This window comes from Gossypium raimondii, chromosome 5 (genome assembly GCF_025698545.1).
Source record: "Gossypium raimondii isolate GPD5lz chromosome 5, ASM2569854v1, whole genome shotgun sequence".
Classification (NCBI taxonomy): Eukaryota; Viridiplantae; Streptophyta; class Magnoliopsida; order Malvales; family Malvaceae; genus Gossypium; species Gossypium raimondii.
In genome coordinates this window covers 5,936,184-5,960,466 of record NC_068569.1, presented here as the reverse complement: position 1 = coordinate 5,960,466, position 24,283 = coordinate 5,936,184, and the positions used below count along the sequence as shown (strand labels likewise).

Sequence of the window (24,283 nt, the reverse complement as noted above, 5' to 3'; positions counted from 1 at the left end):
TAATGACTAATTTTTCATGGGTAAAAGTGCTTAAATATGTAAACATATATTATTTATAAGAGGTAAAAAATTAAAATATTATTATTGCTACTTTATATTTTATTGTATTGAATTTCTCACATAGCAAGTTCATTTTCAAATTGTAAAGGAAATTACTAATGTATTTTAAGCATAACAGATTCATAGTAACGATCTCAGAACAAATAAGTGAATAATTTACAAATATAAAAAAATATTCTTTTTTTGGAGATAAACATCAATGAAATTTGATCAATTTACAATACCATAAAGTTCAGAAGAAAATTTTAGCTAGATAGAAATTAAATTGTAATTTTACGATAATAAAAATATAATTTCACAATTTCAGTAGTCAATATCTTTATAATTTGTAAAGAATTAAAATAAATCTTTATCATTTTAGGAAGACCAAAGCACAATTTTACATATACTAATTTAAAATTTTAAAAGCCTCAATAAAAAATTTTCATTTTAGGAAAGTCAAGACCCTGCAACCCATACATAAATTTTAATTTTATACAATTTTATATATGACCATTTTGATTTGATTGTATTTTTATAAATTACTAATAAAGTTATCAAATTAACACCATCTTACATTGATATTTTACATACATAAACAACTATACTAATCCAATATGAAAATAAATGTTTCTATTCATTTCTTTAAATATATACATTTAAATCAAAATCAAAACTTCAGATATACATATTAACCACAATTAAAATTTAACCTGTATAATTGTACTTGATCAAAATTCATATATCAAATTATTTACCAAATTTCATGTAAAAACATGAAATTTAATATTTATCCTTTTGTTCTCGATTTGCTCAAATACATGTTCTAAGATTGATTTAGTTAAGAGTAGAATGTGGAAGTAATTTTTAAATATATTATTTAAAAGTACGAATTTGGAAAACTAAGATAAATTGCTTTGATAGAATCAAGAATAAATATACGAATAATTAAAAATATCACTTATTTAAAAAGGACAAATAAATTTAAAAGGTTAGCTGCAGGATTAAGGATCGTTTTAAATATTGGAATGAAAAACATCCTATTTGTTGTTACTTAAAAGTAGTGAAAACAGTTGTTTCAAAAAAAAAAAAAAGTAGTGAAAACAGAGGGTCGGGGGGAGAAAGGAGTCAAATTGGGACCTTTTTACCAATAAAAGTTGGATCACTTAAATCCTTGTTCTCTATTACATAATATGCAAATCATGCAGGATTGGAGAAATTCAACTAAATTGACTGTAAAGGAAATAGCTAATATGGGTTAGAATTTTGATTAAGGAACACTGTTTATTCTCAGACCATGAAATTTAACGCAATTGGATATACGAGAGAGGCTTGAAAAGAATGACAATCAAATTTCAAAACCATTTGAAAGGCCCAATATTTTTGCTAAATGCATAATCAATCATCTATATTGACAAAATCAAGAAGCAAACAAAGGGAGGGGAATAATGATAATAGCCTCCCACGTTCCGACTATACTCCTCTCTCTATACATATTTCACTACTCCAAAATCTTGTTTATGTACTGTCAACTTACACAGGCAACTTTGACCTTAACCTCGACCTCCATTTAAAGACACGCAAGTAACAAAAGCATCAGCAGATCATAATCTGACATTTCTAGATGGCACACTTTGATTAGGACAAAAGATACCTTCCAATCACCACTACCAAAAGAATTACATATCCAACAAATCGCACGCTAACTAGTTGCCTCACATTGTCATTTGCTAGAAGTGTTCTCCCCACTCTATATAACCCAGGCCCAGAGCCTGATTTTTGTGCTATGTTTTATCAAGGAAGGTAATCTAAAATGCTCCCTAATTGTAGATTTTTACTGGCTTCTCAAAAGTGTGTCGGTTCTGCAACCAAGCATGGCAAAATATCAAAATACAGTATCAACTATCTTGGCCTTCCAAAAAGCAGCTAGATTAATCATAGCCTCAGAGAAAAAGCATATGCAACCAAAGAATATCCTAATCCCTAATGCTAGATGCATACTTAACTGAAATTCTGATGAAACAATATTTTTTTGATAAAAGGCAAATTACCTGATTAATTGCATAAGCTCTTTTAGGAATATTGTCAGAGTGCTCCAACCCAAGATACTGCTCCCAAGCACCGTAAACATCTCTTCTCTGAATTTATGTAAAAAAAAGAAAAGGTAAAATAGTAATAAAACTTGAATAATTTTCAAAAATCTGTATATAAACTACTGCACACACCTGAAAACGACTAGATACAATATCAGAATCTTGAAGGTACTCTGGCCGACCAAGTGAGAGGAATGCAAACTTCCACTGAAGAAAATAGGTTTCAAATAAATTTAAATAAGAAAGGAAATAGAAAAACTAAAACAAAAGTGAAAAGGAAAAGGAAAAATGGCTACTTAAAAATTATATATCAACAGTGTACGTATCCATTGAAGTTCCTAGCATGCATCAATCTATAACTGATTTGCCCCAAATCAAAAAGAGGAGAAAAGAGAGGAGGATTAGAGTAAATCAGTGAGCACAAGCCCAATTGGGACAAACCTTAGCAAACTCCTCATCGGGAACTTGCAGCTTCCTCTGTATACGGACTTTTATTTCGGCCAAAGTCTCACCTTCATGAATCACCAAGAAAAAGGGTTCTCCAAAATTCAGAATTTGCTGTCAAAACAAGAGGCAATAGAAGTGGTAAGGAAAACATAATAGTGACCAGGAAACAGGGCAACAGAAAATCAGATATGTGAAACTATAACAAGCTTGTTACCATCTGGTTCTGAGCTGTTTCCTTTGTAAAGTGGTATACATGAATTAGGCGATCATTTGGACCAAGATTTTTCTCTTCCTCTGGTATCTGTAACATTGAGGAAAAAATATCAAAACCAGCACTCAATATCATAGAGAAGACCATAAGTACAAAATGATTCCTTATCACAGCATGATGGAGACAGCAGATGTGTGAGTTGCATATGCACAGGTGAGAGAGAAGGGGGAGGGGAAGAGCAACTGACCTCTTCTGCTCGTAGTGTCCAGTATTGGTCATTTATATTCTCAATCTTCTCATTGGGTGGGAAAATCTGCAGAAACAAGACAGAAACATAAAATATCACGAAACGAAGGCGAGGAAAAATTAACACGTAACAAAGGATACCCTAAATTAGTATACAAGGAAGAGTAACAAGGCAAGATAGATACAGCAGCATGCAATTCAAGAAACAAAACGGGAAAACTGTCTTTTCAACAAGCAATGTGTAGTTTTAAACCGATAAGAAAACCAATTCCATTGAAGGACTGAGAACAATGATGTTCAACAATACAGCTAATAGGCATCCAGATCAGCTCAAATCAAATGAACATGTACAAAAGTTCCCTTTGCTCATTTCACATTTTTGTCAAACACTGAGATTAGTGTATGTAACCGTTAAAAGATGACGCTCACACCTTGTAGATCTTGTTATAGAAAACTTCAAGCAATCTCAATTCTGCATCAGGATGAGACAACTCCACCTGTTTCAAAATGATGATTCACAGATTTTACTCTCTATTTAGAAATGACCCACAAAAACTTACATTCTTTCAACATGATCATTAAACCAATGAAATGAAAGAAAGCTTACTTTTGTCTTAAGATCATTAATCACATCACCAACAGTGCTCTGTTTTGGAAGCCTAATAGTATGGATAACAACCTGGCCTCAGACAGAACAGAGTTTTATTACATTAAAACAAAATTTTAATGTCATTCATTGCAATTCTATAATATGATCATACTCACTTCATCTTTTGTAGCATGATGAAATGCTACCTTCAGCGTTTTCAAACCTTGCAGTTCTGGCAGAGGGATGTCTAATACTTCAAAGTATAAAATATCAGATGTCTGTCAAATAACAAATTCAACAGGTTGGTTAGCTTTTAGCCCTTTCATCCTTTTGGCTTCTCAGTATGCATTACTAAGGTCAATTGATTATTACCTGATTGTAGTGGAACAGCATGTCAGACAAATGATCCACTCCACGATACTTAATAGGCTGAGGTTTGGGCTGCTGGGAGTAACAGTTGTGTGATGTAAGCCTGATTTTTGATGGATTATCCAAACCAAGTTGCTGAGCTACTCTCTCAACAACATCATCATAAGTATAAAGCCTTGACCTAAACATTCAAAAGAGAAAGGGGTAGAAAGCTTAGATCTTCGCATACACATAATGGCAAAAATTACAACAGAATGAATCTCCATTTACCAGTTAGTTACTAAAGATATGTCAATACAAAAAATAAAGGCAACTGAAACTTACATCTCCAGACAGAAATCATCTTCCTTGGGTTTTTCCAGAGACCGAAAGTGTACAACCTAACATATAAAAGGAATAAGAAGAAATGCTAATATTACTTTAGCTGGTGAAGCAAAAGAGTTTATTAGAGCACATATGAGTATGACTGAAGGCTTGTATCCTCCAAGACAATGTAAGACTATCCATTGACAATAAATATACCCCAGGCAAGAGTCCAAGATGTTTAGCTGTTGAATTAATGAGCTTAAGACAAAATCCAAAGACAGCATTACTCTAATCAAACCAGCAATGTAAAGGTAACTGGATCAGTCGGCCATTAGCCTTAAGGAGTGGTGGTGGTAAATGAAAGGAATACCACAAGTCCTGAAAGAATCCTCTTGGTTAAATGATTCTTATGACTATTAAATTGTTACATAGATATATTGGACAAGATTCTAGTCTAAGAATCATGGGTTTCATTGAGGATTAAGAATGCATACAAAATTCAATTGAGATGACCCGGATTTATTTCCTAAAATTTCAATTAAGCTCCTTTTCTTGAATAAATAAATAGAAATAGTTTATTCACAACCAACATATTATGAAGAATGGGCTTAGATATATAAAGCTTTTCTCCTTTCATTTATTAAAGAAAGAAAAGAAATGTTTATGATTAAAAAATAATATTTAATAATGAAAACATGAAATGCTATCTATCCATTCACAGAACCAACTTACAGTAGGCACTCAACTGCAGTGAAAAGTAAATCAGAAGCATTTAGAATGACAGTAATTGTAGAAGCGTGTCCTTTTATAAACAGGCGAACATGCAACTGCTTGGGTAGCATATAAAAGCAAGCTAAAGTAGTTTCAAGACTATAAAGGTAAAAGCAGCACCATTAGTAGATGCAAAATAATGATAGACCTGCACATGATTTGAAAAGGAGCAAAATGTACATGGCAAAGATTATTATGATTTTTTCCAATTTCTGTTGGAATGAAGATTAATAAAAAGGCTAATAAAAGTGAAAAAGAGGTGCACACATTAATCAACTCAACAAGAGAAACTCCTACCAGCAGTTTCCTTCGCTTGCCTTTAGGTTTATATATATAGCAATTCTCTGCATTTTATGTGTGAAACAAGCATATGGAAATTAATTATGTTCTTATATATAATTTTTATAGTTTCTTTAAATAGAAAATACTGATCTAAATGTGTTTCTACTATTTTTATTCACCAAATGCATTTTTCTAAGATTAGAAAGATTGAATTGTTTTCAGATTAAGAAAATGAAGCGCGAGTAATTTACCTACCACACATTATTCAGTTCAAGCAAAACGTTAAAAAGGCAATCATACAAAAAGCAGCAATATGACAGAGAGTTCAACATTCACAGTTCTCATCCAGTGAAAATTAATTGATAAACTCATTGAATAGAAAACAGTAGAGGATGTACCTGGCGATTATGCACGTATTCCAGAAATGAAGGAACATCAGGATAGCGGTATTGATTAGTACTTTCAACAGGGAGAGGCTTTTGAAAGCAAACAATGTCACCATCCTCAAGCTGCAGTGAAAATGATAGATGAATATAACACTTTAAAGATCAATACAACTGCTCCAAAATGAAATGCAAGGCATACCTGGCTAGCACGAAACGTGATTTTCTTGTCAATTGGTTCACACATAACACTGGGCTCAAACTTTATTTCCTGGAAATTAAAGCAGAACCAAGGTATTATTTCACATAAAGATGTCAAAAGTCAACCAGGTTCTGCAACAAATTAACCAGATAGCAAATAACATCGTTTCACAGTCCAACCCACAGAAATACTGTTATACAGGACAGTGGCGGAGCCACATATAAATTGACCCCACAAAGAAATAATTAAAAAATATTACTTATAGTTTAAAAGAATTATATAATTGGTGTATTGACCCCACAAACATTTTGAAAATGGTCTTATAAAAAATATGCTTTTGCAAAAAATTTAGGTAACAACTCTTACTTTCTTTTCAAGCTTTATTGATTGATCTCAAGAAAATTAGGATTGTAGCTTTTCTTGTGATAGATTAGGATTGTTATGTAAGATTTATTTATTTTATTTTTAAGGCTTAGGTTTATTTGTTTTAAATGTTTAACAAGAATAAAAAATATTTTAAAAGAAAGTATACAAGTGAAGTAGAGGAAGAAGAACAGGGAAAAAAACATTATGCATTAGTTTATATGACTTTTATAAATGTTTTAATTTTTAAAAAATTGACCCCACAATCCAAATTTCCTGACTCCACCCCTGATACAGGGTCCTATTAAACAAGTTAACCATCAACAGTTCAAGGGAAAACAGTTTAGAACAGGCCAGATTTATTCCACCTAAAACCAGTAAACGGAAAAGATGTCTCAACCATCAGCATAATTAGTATAAATATGTAAAACAGCAAAAGGAAAAAAGAGTAAAATCTTGTGCAGAAAACTCCTCAAATGCATGCATAAAAGAGAGAACTGAAATTGCACTACTGCAAAAAGATATTATTTGATACGAACCTCGTAAAGATTGATATCTTCATCAGGAGCATACCCTGCCATTTTGTTTAATCTGGACAAAATTTCTGTTGGCTTGCCTGCACTTTTCACGAACAGCCTTCCAACGTAGCTAATAGAACAGAAAGATAACCCGCATAAGATTTCACATGATTACCTAAAAGACAAGCACAAATAGACAACATGAGACAACCTACCGAAGCTCTTCTTTCTCAGGATCATAGTGCTTGAAGAAAAGTAAAATATCTTCCTTTGTCTTATATGGTGGCGCAATTGGGCGTAAATCCTGAACAATCATGTTTAAGATCATGATGCAAATAAAAGAAGACCCAAAAATTATAAAGCTAAAGGGGCAAAACTTAAACAAAAGGTCAAATGGCTTTGGCAAGATTCATAACTAGAATTTGCCTAAAAAATCTAGTATACAGGCAGTTTCAAACCTCACTAACATGTATTTTCAAGGGCAGATAAGTGATTCTACTGTGTATTGCTTAAAACCTCAAGGTCTAGGCCTAACTTCTATTTCTTTCTACTCTAACAACAGAATTTTTTGCACTTGGAAGTTTTTAGAACACCAAATTAGGCCTAGCTGTCTGGATCTCTTAATTTTAGTTTTGGGGCTAGAATTAGCATCCTGAATGAGGTCAATAACACCACTGGACGGAGAGTTTAAGCATCAAAGAAGAAACATGTTGCTTAAGAAAAGCCAAACCAGATTACCAGTCCAAGCTCAACTTCCAGGAACAACTTTAGTTCTGCGTTGTGAACCTTATTTGATACCTCCTTCAAGGCTCCAACCTACAGTGAGGAAAGAGACAATTAGGCACATCATTAGATCCTTGTCAAACTAAAGAAAAAGAGCACATCTTCCTTGATCATTCTGTGTTTTTTAAAGGAAACTTACTGATATATAAGTACATCTGTGTCTGTACATATATATTCATTCAACACACGCACGCATGCACAGTGTGAGAGAAAGGCATGCAAAGCAAAGCAGGACAAATGAAGACAGCCAATTAATTAAATCCAATACTACGCTGAACAATGACTGAAGCTAAATCTAGAAACCAATACTCCTCAAACAAGACTTTTGAACCAGGGTATAACAATTTATGTTGAGGAATATTACAGATTGTGTTTCCTCCAAAGGTGTCAATGGTCGGTTTGGACGGTAGGTATGGTTTTGACGCTTGGCCCACAACCAGAATCGCTGAAATTGCACTGGTATGCCAAACTCTCTAGCAACCTCTTCCTGCATATGGAAACATGGTAAATCATGAACAAAATCATAACATGGACAACCAACGTATCATAAAAAACAAGAACGAGAAGATAACTTAGAGATTTAACTTGAAATGGTTAATGAAACACCATTAAAAAGGTAGAAATCAAGAGGAAAACAGGAAAAGGAGAGTACCAATTTAGTGAAGAAACCAATAATTCCCCGAAAAAACTATAACCATTAAACACACAAGAAGACAATATTTTTGTCTCTTCTGTCATACCTTAAACACATTGAAAGGCATCTGCTTCTGAATATGAAAACTCCTGACTTTATCATGATCCACAAGATCAAAACATATACCTTTCCCAATCTGCTCTGCAAGATCATCATCTCGAGCAACCTAGAACAATCATATAGCTGTAAGAAATATAGTCAATAATGAACAAACCATTATCTAAATTAATGACTCAAATAACAACCTTTATAATAGTGTAAAGATGTGCCTCTGCCTTCTCCTTCTTTTTATGCTCTTTCTCTTCTTGTTCTTTCTTCAATCTCTCCTGGGGAAAGTTATCAGAAATTTCATATTAGATTGTTAGGAAGTGATCTCAAATTATGAATTTGAGATACAAGTATTATTCTAAGGCAAAATAGACAACTCAAGCTTGCTTGAGATCAGCTTGGTAAGAGGCTCATATGCGATTGCTCTTGACAAAAAAAATCCAAGACAGTCATATTGAAGCACATTGATTTCCTCAAGCCAAGCTTGAGAAGAAAGCAATTCTTTCAATACGTTGATATACTCTTAGTTGACAAACTACTTGAAATTGGATTACTTGATGACCTTTAGGACCATTGCTGCCATAAAACTGATGCTCAACCGTAGTTGGGAGCTTGCTAATTTTTCAATCCTAGCTCCCTGCCTACCTCAATCATTTGATTCAGCCTCATTAGGAGCAGTAAATAGATAAACAGTAGCATCTTACCCTAAGATGTTCTGCGATATCCTTCTCATCTACATTACATATTATCTTGTCTTTGTCGCTTTCACGTATATACACCAGCATGTATGCATTTGAATATTTGGTAAATTTAAAAGGAGTATTATTGAACCCTGGGTTTGTCTGCGGTAACTGTCACATCATAAGGAAATATTATTAAAATCATAACCTTGAAGATACATATAACTTGAAGCAGAAAGGCTGAATACAAAAAATTCTAAAGAAACTGTTCAACAAAAAGTACCTCTTCCCCACCATACTGCTCCTCTAATGCCTTTTTCATATCTTCTTTGGTTACTCTTTCATCATCAAATTTGTACCTGAAAATTACACAAGTTGAATAAAGTAACTATATGAAAGAAGTAATACTATCACCACTCCAGGTGCCTAAATGTACCTGGCATATGCAAGCTGTAAATACAGTACCCTCAATGCAATCAGCATTGGCTAATTTAATAAGCATCCAGCAGCCTAAGGATTTAACAGTTCATTCTTTTTTTTTTTTCAACAATAACTTATTAAAAATCTATTTGGGACTTTTTTCTGTGGCTTAGAAGAAACTTTATGCATCTTGACTGAAGCAATTGGTACGTGATTTGCACCAAATCTATCAATTGTTCATCCACCAAACAGACGTAAAAACATCATAAAAAATTGGCCAGGTGTAGGCTTTGCCAATCAAGGCTGCATGTATATTTTTGGTCATTTATTAAACTTCAAAAGGAAAAATCCTGCTAAAATCATCTTAAAACTCTCGATGAACAAGCATACAAACACACCCTGAGATGCTTCAGAGGATGATCCATACCACTGATCAGAAAGAGTCGGCCTGATATATGCATAATAATGTCCACCATGCACTCCACCACTATGAACAAGGACACTGTAAGCAAACTCATAGATGTGAGTACCAGACACTAATATAAGCGTCAAAGAACCGTAAAGTAGTATTTTCTGCCCATTAAATTGTGCATCAGCAACTTCAAACAGTGTCCATATACTATCTTTCTTAATATCACTATAGAACCCCAATAAAAGGTTTGTTGAGTATTATCACTACAGAGTCCATATACCATCTTTCTTAATATCGCAATCTAGCTAATGATTATCAGAACATTGAAAGGAAGAACGGGGGCAGGATACATGCTTAATGTTGTAGGTACCTGTGAAGTGTGTAAAGATTCCGAACACTCCTATCAGCTTCTGGTGATAAGTATTTTCCATCATCTCGATCAAGATCAAGTTGCAAAGGGAACTCATAACGGTCATTAATCTGCAAAATTAGTAGAATTAGTGGAAAGTTTCAGTTTTTACTGTTAGAATCCCTATAATTAAGGATAGAAACCTTACCTTATTACTAGTAGTTCCCTTGTAAATAGAAACTAATCTCAGTAAACTGTAAACTAAAGCAGTAGAAATATAACAGAATATTTTTCCTCTGAGTTTTTTCTTAGGAAATTAGGAATTGTTTCCTTTAAAATGATTATTCCTCTCTTTATAATCTGCAAACTAAAGCAGTAGAAATATAACAGAATATTTTTCCTCTGAGTTTTTTCTTGGCATCAGAGCTTTAGGATTCATTCGATCCTATTTTTCTTCTCTAATTTCCCTTCCTAAAAATTCCTTCGGTTTAGTCCTCCAATGGGTGATATCAATGAAAATTTCTCTGAAACTGAGACATCACAAATAACTCAGAATATCAATCAGGGAATCACTCAAGGTGAAATTAATTCCTCCCTTATAATCACCAATCATCGGCTAAATGGGAAGAACTTCCTGCAATGGTCTCAATCGGTTCTTATGGTGATTCATGGTCGTGGCAAATTAGGGTACATCAATGGAGAAATTCCACGACCAACCATAGTTGATCCTACTTATACCACTTGGGAACTCAACAATTCAATTGTAATGCCTTGGCTAATCAATTCGATGGAAGGCCATATAAGTCGCACCTATCTTTTTTTCAAAACTACAAAAGACATGTGGGATGCAGTCAAAGAAAACTACTCAGAACTTGGAAACGCCTCCCAAGTATTCGAGATCAAGCTTAAGTTAAAGGATATCCGACAAGGAACACTCGAGGTAACTCACTGCTACAACAATCTGAAAATTTTGTGGCAATAACTGGATATGTACTATGAGGCAAATTGGGGTGAAGGCTTAGAACACAACAGGTTTATAACCCATCTCAACAATGAACGTCTTTATGAGTTTTTAGTAGGATTGAACCGTGAGTTAGATGAGGTCTGAGGCCGAATTTTGGGCAGATCACCTCTCCCAACGATCGGTGAAGCATTTGCAGAAGTTAGAAGAGAAGAAAAGCGTCGTCTTGTCATGATGGGAGATTCAAAGGAACCTAAACCTATGACCCCGATTTCTAACCGTCCTACTGAATCCTCTACTCTCATCTCCAAAGATCCACAGCCACAAAAACAACGTGCTCGAAATGATTCTGGATCAACAAGACCATGGTGTAGTCACTGCAATCATGTTGGTCATACAAAAGAAAAATGCTTCAAACTCCATGGCTATCCTGAAAAAACACAGAAGGATAATAAGACTGCCATGCTATCCTCCACTCCTGCAGATGATGTTCTTGATGTTCGCTTAACCAAAACACAGCTTGAGACTCTCCATAAGATACTTGGTACTCCCACTACTCATGGATCTCTAGTCACTCAAGGTACTACCCTCAACATTGCTTTTGAATCTAATAATCAATCTCCTTGGATACTCGAATCGGGTGCCTCCGATCACATGACAGGTGACTCCACATTGTTTCACACCTACACTCCTTGTCATAACAAATCCCGAATCTGCATAGCTGACGGTTCTTACTCACCTGTGGCTGGAATAGGAGAAGTACAAATGACAGATTTTTTCTCTCAATAAAGTCCTACATGTCCCAAACATGTCCTGTAATTTACTTTCAATTAGTAAACTTACTACGGTGAAAATTTTCTTGCTGAGTTTTCTGCAATTGGTTGTGTGATACAGGAGCAGAAATCGGGGAGGATGATTGGCACTGCTAAAGTTGATGATGGACTATATATTTGGAATAAAAACAGTACACAAAGGGGATTGGCTATCCACTTCAAAATAGGACACTATTATGTTATAGCACCGTAGGTTAGGACATCCAAACTTTGTGTATTTGAAAAAACATCTTCCGCTGTTATTTCGAAATAAAAGTATTAATTCCTTAAGTGTGAAATTTGTCAATTATCTAAACATACCCGTGTGCCATACCCATTAAAACCACATATTCAGTCCCAACCTTTTTCGTTAATCCACAGTGACCTATGGGGAGCCAGCCGAGTGAAAAATATTACAGGGGCTAGATAGTTTATAACATTCATTGATGATCATACTAGGGTCTGTTGGGTCTATCTACTCAAAGAAAAATCTGAAACACCCAAAGTATTCCAAAATTTTCACTCAATGGTTCGAACCCAGTTCAACTTTACCATACATACCCTCCGTACTGACAATAGGAGAGAATACTTTAACTCTGTCTTAAGTCCATACCTTTCTGACCAAGGCATTATACACCAAATCTCTTGTCCTTGATGTGGGTCGAGCCATAATGTTCACCATGAATGTTCCAAAATACTTGTGGGGAGAAGCTGTCCTCACTGCCTGTTATCTCATAAACCGAATGCCATCAAAGATCCTCAATTTCCAAACACCTCTAAATACTCTTTTAAAGACCTTCCCTCTATTTCATGTTCCTAATCTTCCAGCCAAAATATTCGGCTGTAAAGCTTTTGTCCATAACCATCAACCAAATCAATCCAAACTTGATCCTCGAGCCCACACCTGCATCTTCATTGGATATTCCCCTACACAAAAAGGCTATAAGTGTTACTCACCAACATTGCGAATGTTTGTCTCTGGATGTTACCTTCTTTGAAAATGAACCATACTTTGCAGCATCTCATCTTCAGGGGGAGATTTTTAATGAAGATGAGACCCTTAATACTCTCCTCATTATACCTCCTGATCCTACTACTACTATCACAAACAAACCTATCCCAAATTTAGTTGTTATTCATGAGACCCTTAATACTCTCCTCATTATACCTCCTGATCCTACTACTATTATCACAAACAAACCTATCCCAAATTTAGTAGTTGTTTTCCCTGTGCAGCAAGAATTTAACACCGTCCTTCCTAATAACAATACCTCCACCAAAGTACAACAGCCACCTGATCAAGGAAAACAGCAAATACAGGGTTACTCCCGACGGAATCGTTCTCCTGAAACTGATACAGCAGTGCCAATTACATCTCCCACCGAGGACTGTTTCAAATGAAGTCCCACCTCGTCACCATTCATCTATCTTCCAATTGCGTTCGAAGGGTACAAGGAGTGCACTCAACATCCTATTTCTCGGTTTGTATCCTATGGAAATTTATCTAAGTCTTACAAAGCTTTTGTGACTAATGTTGATTCTGTAAAAACTCCAAAAAATATAGAAGAGACTCTTGAATCAGTTGAGTGGAGACAAGCCGTGATGGAAGAAATGAAGGCCCTCAAAAACAATGAAACATGGAAAGTCTCGGATCTACCTAAAGGGAAAAAAACCGTAGGGTGCAAATGGATTTTCACTACGAAATTTAAACCCGACGACTGTATTGACCGATACAAAGCTCGACTTGTGGCTAAGGGATTCACCCAAACTTATGGTCTCGACTACAACGAGACGTTTGCACCAGTTGCCAAGCTAAACACCGTTCGGGTCCTGCTATCTCTTGCTGCCAACCTTGATTGGCACTTGACTCAATTGGATGTAAAAAATGCTTTTCTCAACGGGGAATTAAATGAGGAGGTGTACATGGATTTCCCACCCGGGTTTGAAGAAAATAAGGACCAAGTGTGTAAGTTGAAGAAGTCATTGTATGGGCTGAAACAATCTCCATGAGCATGGTTCAGCCGATTTGCAAAAGCTATGACTAGCAGAAATTACATTCAAGGACAGGCAAACCACAGCATGTTCTACAAGCACTTGGAAGAAGGTAAATGTTGCATCCTTATCGTTTATGTCGACGATATAATATTAACAGGAAATGACTCGAGCGAAATTTTGAGATTGAAAGAATTTCTTGGTACAGAGTTTGAACTTAAAGACTTGGGGAGTCTTAAATATTTTCTTGGTATGGAGGTAGCAAGGTCGAAAAAAGGTATCTTCATTTCTCAAAGGAAATATGTTCTTGATTTACTGTCGGAAATTGGTTTGATGGGCAGCAAACCAGCCGAAACTCCTATGGAGTTTAACCTTAAATTGGGAACTAATGAGGATGGAGAAGAAATCGACAGGGGGAGATATCAAAGTCTAGTAGGAAGGCTCATCTACTTATCTCACACCCGTCCAGACATAACCTTCAGTGTGAGTATTGTTAGTCAGTATATGCATGCCCCGAGGAAGAAGCACCTGGAAGCTGCATTAAGAATACTAAGATATCTAAAAGGAACTCCTGGTAAAGGCCTGTACTTCAAGAAGATCAACCAAGCGTGAAGTCTACATCGATGCGCATCAAGGTGTTACATTAATGATAGACGCCTACAAGCGGCTATTATAGTTATGTTTGAGGTAATCTCGTGACGTGGAGGAGCAAAAACGATGTGGTAGCACGCAGAAGGCAGAGGCGAGTATCGAGCACTATCTCATGGTATATGCGAAGGAGTTTGGATACAAAGACTTATGGGAGAACTAAAAGTGCCTTATACGGACCTATGAAGATATCTTTGTGACAACCGTGTCATTGTCAAGATAGCACATAATCCTGCATCATGATCGGACCAAACATGTGGAAATAGATCGTCACTTTATAAAAGAAAAAATACACTCTGGAGAAGTATGCATCACCTACCTACCTACTAGACAACAAGTTGCGGACATGTTAACTAAAAGTTTGAGCGAAACATGTTTGAAGAACTTATTGGCAAGTCGAGTTTGATTAACATCTACACTCCGACTTGAGGGGAGTGTTAGAATCCCTATAATTAAAGATAGAAACCTTACCTTATTACTAGTAGTTCCTTGTAAATAGAAACTAATCTCGATTCATCGATTCTTTGAAATTAGGAATTGTTTCCTTTAAAATGATTATTCCTCTCTTTATAATTTGTAAACTAAAGCAGTAGAAATATAACAGAATATTTTTCCTCTTGAGTTTTTTCATTTACCATTTGAAAACACACACAGCCACACAATAACCATTAGCACAAATATACAAAAAATGATACCTTCAGATTACAGAACTTGCAAGTATGTCGCATCAAGATCAGAAATGTAACCATAGGTTGACCAAGACATCAAAAAAGTCATGAATGATGGTACCACATCACTACCAGCCATATGATTTACGGTAAACTGAAACAATGTTAGCATTGTACCGTTTCAGTTTTGTACAGGTTTAGACCAGTCATACCAGCCCGTATTAGTCTGTACAAGATTTTTTTTTTTCTTTTAATTTCACTTATTAGATTTATCTCAACCAAATTCTTCTTTTTGTTAAGTTTATTCAAAAATTTTCATAATTAAATTTAGAAATAGAATATGTTTGTTGGAATAGGCATTGACCTAGTTAACAATAATTTACTATATTTTGTAATAATATATATTTATTTGATGCTTAAACATTTTGGATATAAAAATTTTACATGTATATATGAGTGCATGTAATGGAGGTAATTTGCATGTGTATATAATGTATTTCATTAAGGAACTTGAGAATAGGTTATTAATACTTCAAAATTACTTGAAAATGTCAATAAACCCAAAACAATAAGTTGAAATACAGCAATAGCGCTATGTACCAATATCAGTCAAAAAAGTATGCCCAATAGTAAGGTACTGATTATCTCGATCCACAAATAAAAATAACATATAAAAAAAGAAAAAGAAGAAGAAGAAGCAAACTACTTGATCTGTTATTGTTTACTATACCAACCTATAGGCAGGTATGACTAGTAAGACCAGTATAGAAATGGAAACTGCATGATCCTGGTATCATTTTGATTCACCATAAAACCAGAACGATACCAATTACACTGGTTTGGACACCCCCACCCTCACCAAAAGTAATTCACTTCAAAGTTAAAACTATATCATAACATGAAAAATAATTTTAGAGCTCAAGATATCAGTTATTATTAGCAACAGTCATTTAGGTATAGTAAAACCAGAACATAGAACTGATGGATTCTATACTTCTGCAAAAAGGAAATGATCTAAATGTATCTGAAAATGCATTAAGCACTGATAATAGAGGCTCCTGGACTACAGATGAAGCATAGATTAAATAGAATCATGTAAATCTAAGAGGTTATAACTACTGACCTTGACCATAGTATCTCGCATAAAATCATATTCAAAACGTTTAAGCTGAAGTTGAAGGACTGGAGGGAAATCAATGAACAACACACCCTTCTTAGCATCCTGAAATAACATCATCCAAAATCAAAATGTAGTCATTTAAATGGGAAAAGATGTAACATGTAATCAGATATAATGCACGAACACCATACCAAAAACAAATTAATGCTTGAGCCAACCAACACTGCTAAAGCCATTTAGATATTGCAAAACACAACATTTTGTTACAATAAACAACTAAACATTTTGTCCATGCTGGCCAAATAACAGCCTCTGATGCAGCTCTTGCACTAATGAACACTGCTCTAACTGACGGCAAAGTTGCTAGTAATCAAGTTATTTCTAGTGTATGCACAAACCATTCAACTGGTATTCTTTTAGAAGCTTACAATAGAAGATTACCTGCAATCCATATTGCTCAGCCTGATACTTATTATCACCTTCAAGCCGTTCAACTTCAACATACTTGTCAAAAGAAGCATATACATCTCGACAGCCTTTAACATCAAGCTGTAGGTCTGGTATAGGCAAAAATAAATTAGCATCATTTGGTGAACGAGACTCATCAAACCCAACCAGTCATTTCAGAAACAAATACCATAAAATGACTCCTTCCTTGTAGATTTATAATCCACATTAATGCACTCAATGTAGTTCATATGATGCCCTTCAAACAACTGTTGTATGGTGCCCTCCACAACAGTTCCCTGGTGGCATAAGAGAAGTAATCAAAACTTTGACTTTGGTTTCACATTAGAATAAGCTTGGAATGAAAAATTATTGAAGCTTTCACCTTCATTTTATCTTCGAGTTTTTCACATAGAACTCTATTAAGTTCTTGAACATCATGCTGCATGAAAGAATCGTATGTGTCCCATCCAAAAGATTTGGTCAGCTCTTTTGTTGCAACACTACTGTCACTGTACTGGAGTTTGTAAAATAAACTCTGCAGAGCAAGAGGGATACTTCCAGATGGCATATCGTTTTCAGTTGTAGGCATATGATAAACTGCCTGAAATGTAACATCCAAGGCATTAGCAATACAAAATTAAAAACATGTCAGTTCAACAAAATATAGAGCATGAGTCCTTACCTTCCTGAAGTAAGGAATATGATACAGGGTTTGGAGCAGAGAGTTCATGTAACATGTTGCTCCTTGATTCTTAAGTCCGACATAACCAGTTTCCTTCTTTGAGTCATATGCCCAGTAATCCACAATTTTGCGGACAACGACCTCTGCTTCAACAACAAAAGTGTCATTCACAAGATACCCTCTGCAAGGATCATATAGCTCACCAAGGGGCATAAAGGATGTAAAACCCCAATCACTTTCTCTTGCATTAAACTGGTGTTGTGTGTCTGCAAGATAAAAATCAGATATGTGCAAATTTAATAAGCTTAACATTATTCCATACAATGTTATGACAAAATCTGCAACAGAGTAATTGTGAAAAGTGAGTCCACATCACCAGCAACCACACCTAGTGAGCCACATATAGATTTTAAAATTAAAAAATAACAAGTATTGAACATTGTCAGCAGCTATACATACAAAGAAAGCATTGTGCTCACAATGACAAAAAGGGACTTTTACCAAAGATCAAGATCCAAATACACCATGCTCAGATTATCTTCTAAATTTAAAAAACAACTTACAACCAGCCAAAAGTAATCATCAGTGATGTCAAGGCGAGCGCTAGGCACTAAGGTGCAGCGCAAAAAGCCATTAAAGCTTCAGGCACCTCAAAGTGAGGCGACTTCAATCAGGAGGGGGCCAGATGAGCTTTTCGGCCACCTTTGTTGCAAAGCCAAGCACAAAAAAAGCGCACTTCACTAAAGAGCCATTCCATTCTCCTCTTTATTGTTTTCTTTTTATTATTTTGACTTTTAAAAGAAAAATATAGTACATGACTTTTTTTCATTAATTATTGACCTAATTATATTATATAAAAGCCTAGTTAACTCTTGAAACTTTTCAATACAACCTTGCAAACAAACAAATCTTTATTACGGTGTCTTATTTTACAATACATTAAGTAAATTATTAAACCTAAACTATTGAACAATGTTTTGAATTTATAAATTGAACTATATTAAAATTTATCTTTTTTTACTTATTAATTATATGTATTAGTTACATATGTTTTTATATGCATTTTACATATATTTATATTTATATGCTTGCACTTTGGTTTACTCAGGCTGTTTTTGCGCCTTGCGCCTCAGGCTATATAGAGGTCCTAGTGCCTCGAGTGAGCTTGGCGCCCTTGACAACATTGGTAATTATGTATCTTAATCATTGAAACTGATAATGATATCAAGAAATCCAGGTTGAAACATAGAGAATCATAAACGGTTCATATGGCCATGTTTCTTTCTCGTAAAATGAGTAATCAGATATGACCTGCCTTTAATTGCATCAAACCCGTATTAATCTGTGCAAAGGGTGAAAAAAGCATACACTTCGACATGGTAGAACAAAATCACCAATAAGTAATGTTCTTGTATTGATCAAATCAAAAACAAAACTGACGCTCATGCAACTTCCTATACAATATCTAATCATCATTTTTCTCCAACCATGTTACAAGCTATCTAAACCCAGCAGCAAACTTTGTATCCACTTTAACACCCAAAAAGATTTCTAAACAGTAAGTGTATAAATGGTATGCTAAAAAGGAAATACCTTTTCTGATTGAATATTTACTATGAATTTGATTAACTACTGCCAAGCTGAACTGCGCATATCTACTCCACCCATAGGGTAAACTTGCTGAGTCAGCAACATCCAGATACATGGACAAATGATCCACATTGTTACCCTTTGGAAATATCAGTATTCGCCTACGCAATTCAAACCAAAAATATCAATCCTCAGCTAATATAGCCAATAAAAGAAAATCATGAAAGAAAAAATGAAAGTAAGTACTATCAGCAAGAGTAAGCAATATACCATTTATAACCACCAACTACAAAAACATCTGAATAATGCTTCTTGGTGTTTAATCTAGAGAAATTATCAATCTTCCAAGTGAATCTTGACGAAGGAGGATCCTCCACTGGTTGATTTTCCACGGTATTTGCGTTCTCAGCTTGTGATACAACTAAAAATTGAGACATAAAATCACAAGAATCACAACCAAATCAAACTTTTTTTTGTCAGTGATACCCCTGAGAAACAAGTACAACCATTTTGGGAACTAACATTGACGTAAGCTATATTCAAATAAGTAAAATTCTGAATTTATTTTATTTTCTAAAAATAGGTACCTTCCATGGGCTGGTGATTGTCGGTCAAATCAGAGTGTGGCACGAGCATTTCCTCGTCTTCCTGTTGCTGGAAAAAAGAGAAGCACGGAAATTTCCAAAAATAACTAAATTGGAAGAAGTCGAGTCCATAAGAAATCAAAATTTAAGATAAAACCAAAACAAACAAAAAGAACTAAGAAAAACTCCAAAGGCATCAATTGTTCAACGAAAAAAGATTCAAAGAATACAAATGAAATGAAGAAAGTACATCGATGGGTGAAGGAGTCATGACAGTCATGGCTATGAAATCGAGAGGTAAATTAGAAAGTTGGGAAAATAAGATAAGATTTTCTTTGTCTTTTGGGGGTTTAATTTTATTAGGTGATTTTATTACTGTGAAGAAAAGCTATCAGAGAGAGATCACCAGAAGGTGGTCGAGACGAAGAAAGAAAGGTCTGTCGATGGTCTTTATTTGGGAAATGTGGTATTTTCGGGATTTTATTAATTTTCTGTACTTTCCAGTGTTTAGTTTTTTTATTATAAATTTACTTACTAAAATTTTAGAATTTGTTTGATAACTTTTTCAGGTATTTAACTCTTTCCACGGTTATAAATTACTTTATTTATTAGTAAAGTTATCTCGTATTAAGTGAGTATTTCATGTTTTACGAATCGTTTCTTTTTTAGAGATTTTCATGTTTTAAGTATTGCTTTTATATATCAACAATTATTTAATTTCTTGTAATACTTTTTATGTTTTAGGTGAGCATTCATGTATTAAGTCATTTTTAGATAACCTTTATGGTTTATATAACACAATCATGTGTCAAGTAATTCCTTTCATATTTCATAAATTATTTAAATAACATTTTTAATGTAATTCTTTTGTGTTTTAAGAATTATTTATTATTTAAAAATATTTTCACATTTTAGTATATATGAGTAACTATTTCATGTCTTAAGAATTGTTTTCTTGGATGTGATTTCATGTTTTAAATAATATTTTGTCTGTTAATTGATTCTTCCATGTTTTATGAATTACATTATCTTTTGAATTTTTATATTTTATGTTATTAATCTCAATTTAATTTCTTTGAATTTTTTCACCTTTTATGAATATTACGTAATACTTAGAAACTTTTTATATTTTAAGTAATTTTTTATGTATTACAAAATCCTTTATTTCCTAGAAACAAATTTCAAGTAATGTTTTCATATTTTACCAATTACTTTATTATTTAAAAGAACATGAAAATGTTTTAAGTAACAATTTCATATACAACAATTTAACTTCTTATATGTTTTTTATATTCTAGATTACTTAATATTTTAAAAACACTTCTTTTATTTTTTTACACTCTCAATGGCTTAGATATTTGGAGTCATCATATTGATCATTCCTTAGAGAACTTTTCCAACGACTATTTATCATGAACCAACTTGTCAACTAATAACTCTTTATTAGAAATCTCTAATTTAACAACTTATGCAAAAAAATGACACCGCTCATTAGCTAGCACAATAAAAAATGATAATATTATGATAAGACAATCTAGGATAAATATAAGACCAAACAAAATGTACCATAACAATAACCAACTTACACTAACAATACCTATTCAATGTTTAACCTCTAACTTATCGAGTTTAACCTCCAACTTATCGATATGACTCGGCATGTAATGGTATAAAACAATGAATCAACCACCATAAAAGCACAATAGCACAAGGGAGAAGGGGGTTGAGTCATTAACCTTCACTCCTCGCCTTTCTCCTCCTTCTTCACCTTAGCATTATTTCTTGATTGCTTTTTGCCCTGTATAGTTGAAATTGCTCACTCCAACTAACTCTCATCTCTTGTTAATACTTGGTATCAACAATATTACTTTTTATCAAGTGGTTTTTTAATTGATGGTAATCTCATTGAAGGAGGCCTTTTGTAGAAATTTTTATTTCTTTCATTGACATTTGCACATAATTATTCGATTATGACATTTGATTATTATTATTTAAAATTGAATATTAATTTTTATAACATTGATAAATGTTATCGAATTTTATAATTAAAATATTTAATTTTATCGAAATATTCAGTTGATGGAAGAAAAGTTAAAATATTATGAAGTTTAGTAATGTTAATAAATTTAAATTGTTTATTTTATTAAAACAAATTACCAATGAATTAATTTAAATAAATAAAGAATGATTTAAATTTCCCATAGCATATTAGCCATTGTTATTACATTGGTCCTTGAAATACTTTGATTTTCAAATTGGTCATTAAAGTACTTTTATAGTAAAAATAGTACCATATATTTGTTGCCATTACATGTTTTAGCCCCAAATGTATGTTGTTATACGAAAATTGATATAAATTTTGTTTAGTTTTGTGTTAATTTTTTCAGAATCAAGACAAGTTTACTGAAACATATAAATGTTGATGGCTAAATTTATTATTATGTTGTATTTAAAACATCCATGTCAACTAAGGTATCCTCCGTGTTTGTTTTATGATTTATGGAGACTAATCATTTCAGGTTTTATAGTTACAGCTTCCAATAATGTCGTATTCGTAACTTGAACTTGAACTCTCCTTTTGGGGTGCAACGAGACCTACTATTATACCTAACACTTGTTGGTCTTTTTGTCACAAAGTTAAAGACACTCCACAATTTTGGGCAAAAAAAACTAATACTATCAGTTGGGTGAACATTTTATAATAGTTAAATAACCATAAAAAAAACTTAAATATAGTTGGATGGTATGTGATATAGTTTATTCTATCTTTTATCATTTTATTTTTTTTAGAATTAAAAAATTATATCATTCTAAAATGTTTACATTTTTCCTAACATGGTAAATAAAATATCAATAACGTTAATTACATAAAATTTATAGGTAAAAGTATCAAGGAAATCCCTATACTTAGAGGCAAAGTTGCATTTTGGTCCTCTATTAAAAGAATGAGTAAATTAACCATTCCGTGAAATTTTATCTGTTAAATAATGATATAGAACGTTAATTTAAATGATTAATTATTAATTTAGTCCCTAAATTATAACTAAAATATCATTTTATTTTTTAAACTTTTCTTAACAAAATTCTAATTTTTTAATTTTTAAAATATATAAATGATTAAGAATATATTTAAAATATTAAAATTATGGTAAAACAAAATCAATCTCAATTTTATTAAAGCCAAAACTTAAAGCTTCAAAACCCATAATGTTATATACAAAAACATAGAAAATGTGAAAACAAGTATTCACTAAAGTAGAAGAAAGTAAACATTAAATATATTTTTATGTACATTTTGGTTGGAAACATGAACGATAAAAGATGAAATTGAACATTAACAAAAGCAAGAGAAATTTGAAAGTGAGTAATTAAAATATTTAGTTGATTTTTTTTGAACATTAAGATTTTTTTGAAATGTTGTCAAGAAAAAATTAAAAATAGAAATGATATTTTAGCTATAATTCAGGAACAAAATTAGTAATTAACCATTTAAATTAACGTTCCACGTCATTATTTAACATATTGGCTAATTTGCAGGTTTTGAAATGTTAAGGGTTAATTTACCAATTTTTTCAATATAAAGGCCAAAATGCATTACTTCCCTGAATACAGGGACTTCTTTGATAGTATTACCAAATTTATACTATTATCAAAATCATTGATGGAATTAGTGTTGGCCGTAAGCCAAGTCCAAACTCAGCTAGTAACTTAAAAAACTCATTTATACAAAGTAAGAACTATTAGCATGAGGGTTATTTATTTATTATTTATATTTATATATATATATAAATTTTATGGTTCTACCTCATATATATATATATATATATATATAATACCTTAAAACACGATAGCCAAATTCTTATTTATTTTTAGTATCATATTTTTATAAATATATTTATTCCATAAAAAATTAACGTGTCATAAATTGGTATATAAATGCATAAGTTTAGTGAAACATTTGAACTAAATAATATATCCTTCACTATTAATTATATCACTAATTTTATAAATTTAAATAAAAATTCATTACTATAAATAGCTACGAGTTTATTAAAATATTTGGTTAACTGATTTTTATGATAAGAAAAATATATTATACTTATAAATAAAACTATAATTATGTTAAAACACTTTTATCAAATAAAATTACATCATGACACATAAAAATATTGAAATTTATTTAGAATAAAATTATTTTATTTAGTAAATTATAAGACTTAAGTATATTAAATCATACAGTAGGTAGCATAAGAAATTAGTGAATAAAATGGATAAATAAATATTAGTTAACGGTTAATACAGAAACTATTAACCAAAGAGTTTAGTTGATATAGTTTATTTTTTGGGAGTAATTGACACAATCTGTTTAATATCTTAATTAAATGCGCTTACAATAAAAGATTAACTTCTTAAAGAAATTGTGAGACTCTTTTAACGGATTTTACATTTGGCCACGCCCTTAATTCTTTCCGGTGATCACAAAACCTCATAAACAAACGGCTAAACAATCGTGCACATTCCATTTAAAGGCGCACCGTAGCCAAACTCGAAAACAATTCAGTTTTTGCCGC

At 32.9% G+C, this 24,283-nt stretch overlaps 1 protein-coding gene across 2 annotated transcripts; it reads right to left on the bottom strand.

The window, feature by feature from the left end:
- Window positions 1-1,419: 1,419 nt before the first annotated feature.
- Window positions 1,420-20,183, bottom strand: LOC105768021 (ubiquitin C-terminal hydrolase 13). Of its 2 annotated transcripts, XM_012587711.2 has the most exons (32): window positions 19,963-20,183; window positions 19,716-19,782; window positions 19,399-19,549; window positions 19,132-19,289; window positions 17,539-17,804; window positions 17,239-17,457; window positions 17,044-17,152; window positions 16,848-16,963; window positions 16,410-16,508; window positions 10,227-10,336; window positions 9,872-9,946; window positions 9,308-9,383; window positions 9,049-9,195; window positions 8,542-8,622; window positions 8,343-8,462; window positions 7,967-8,089; window positions 7,558-7,635; window positions 7,035-7,123; window positions 6,841-6,949; window positions 5,939-6,007; window positions 5,752-5,862; window positions 4,319-4,374; window positions 3,998-4,175; window positions 3,802-3,903; window positions 3,644-3,715; window positions 3,468-3,533; window positions 3,038-3,103; window positions 2,794-2,880; window positions 2,574-2,690; window positions 2,265-2,339; window positions 2,091-2,177; window positions 1,420-1,901 (listed from the first exon to the last, which is right to left on the bottom strand). In XM_012587711.2, exons 1-32 carry the CDS (start codon window positions 19,990-19,992, stop codon window positions 1,860-1,862), a joined length of 3,351 nt encoding a protein of 1,116 aa, XP_012443165.1. In that variant the 5' UTR covers window positions 19,993-20,183; the 3' UTR covers window positions 1,420-1,859. The 2 variants fall into 2 exon arrangements, with proteins under 2 accessions (XP_012443165.1, XP_012443166.1); XM_012587712.2 differs by lacking the exon at window positions 9,872-9,946.
- Between the last annotated feature and the right edge of the window lie 4,100 nt (window positions 20,184-24,283).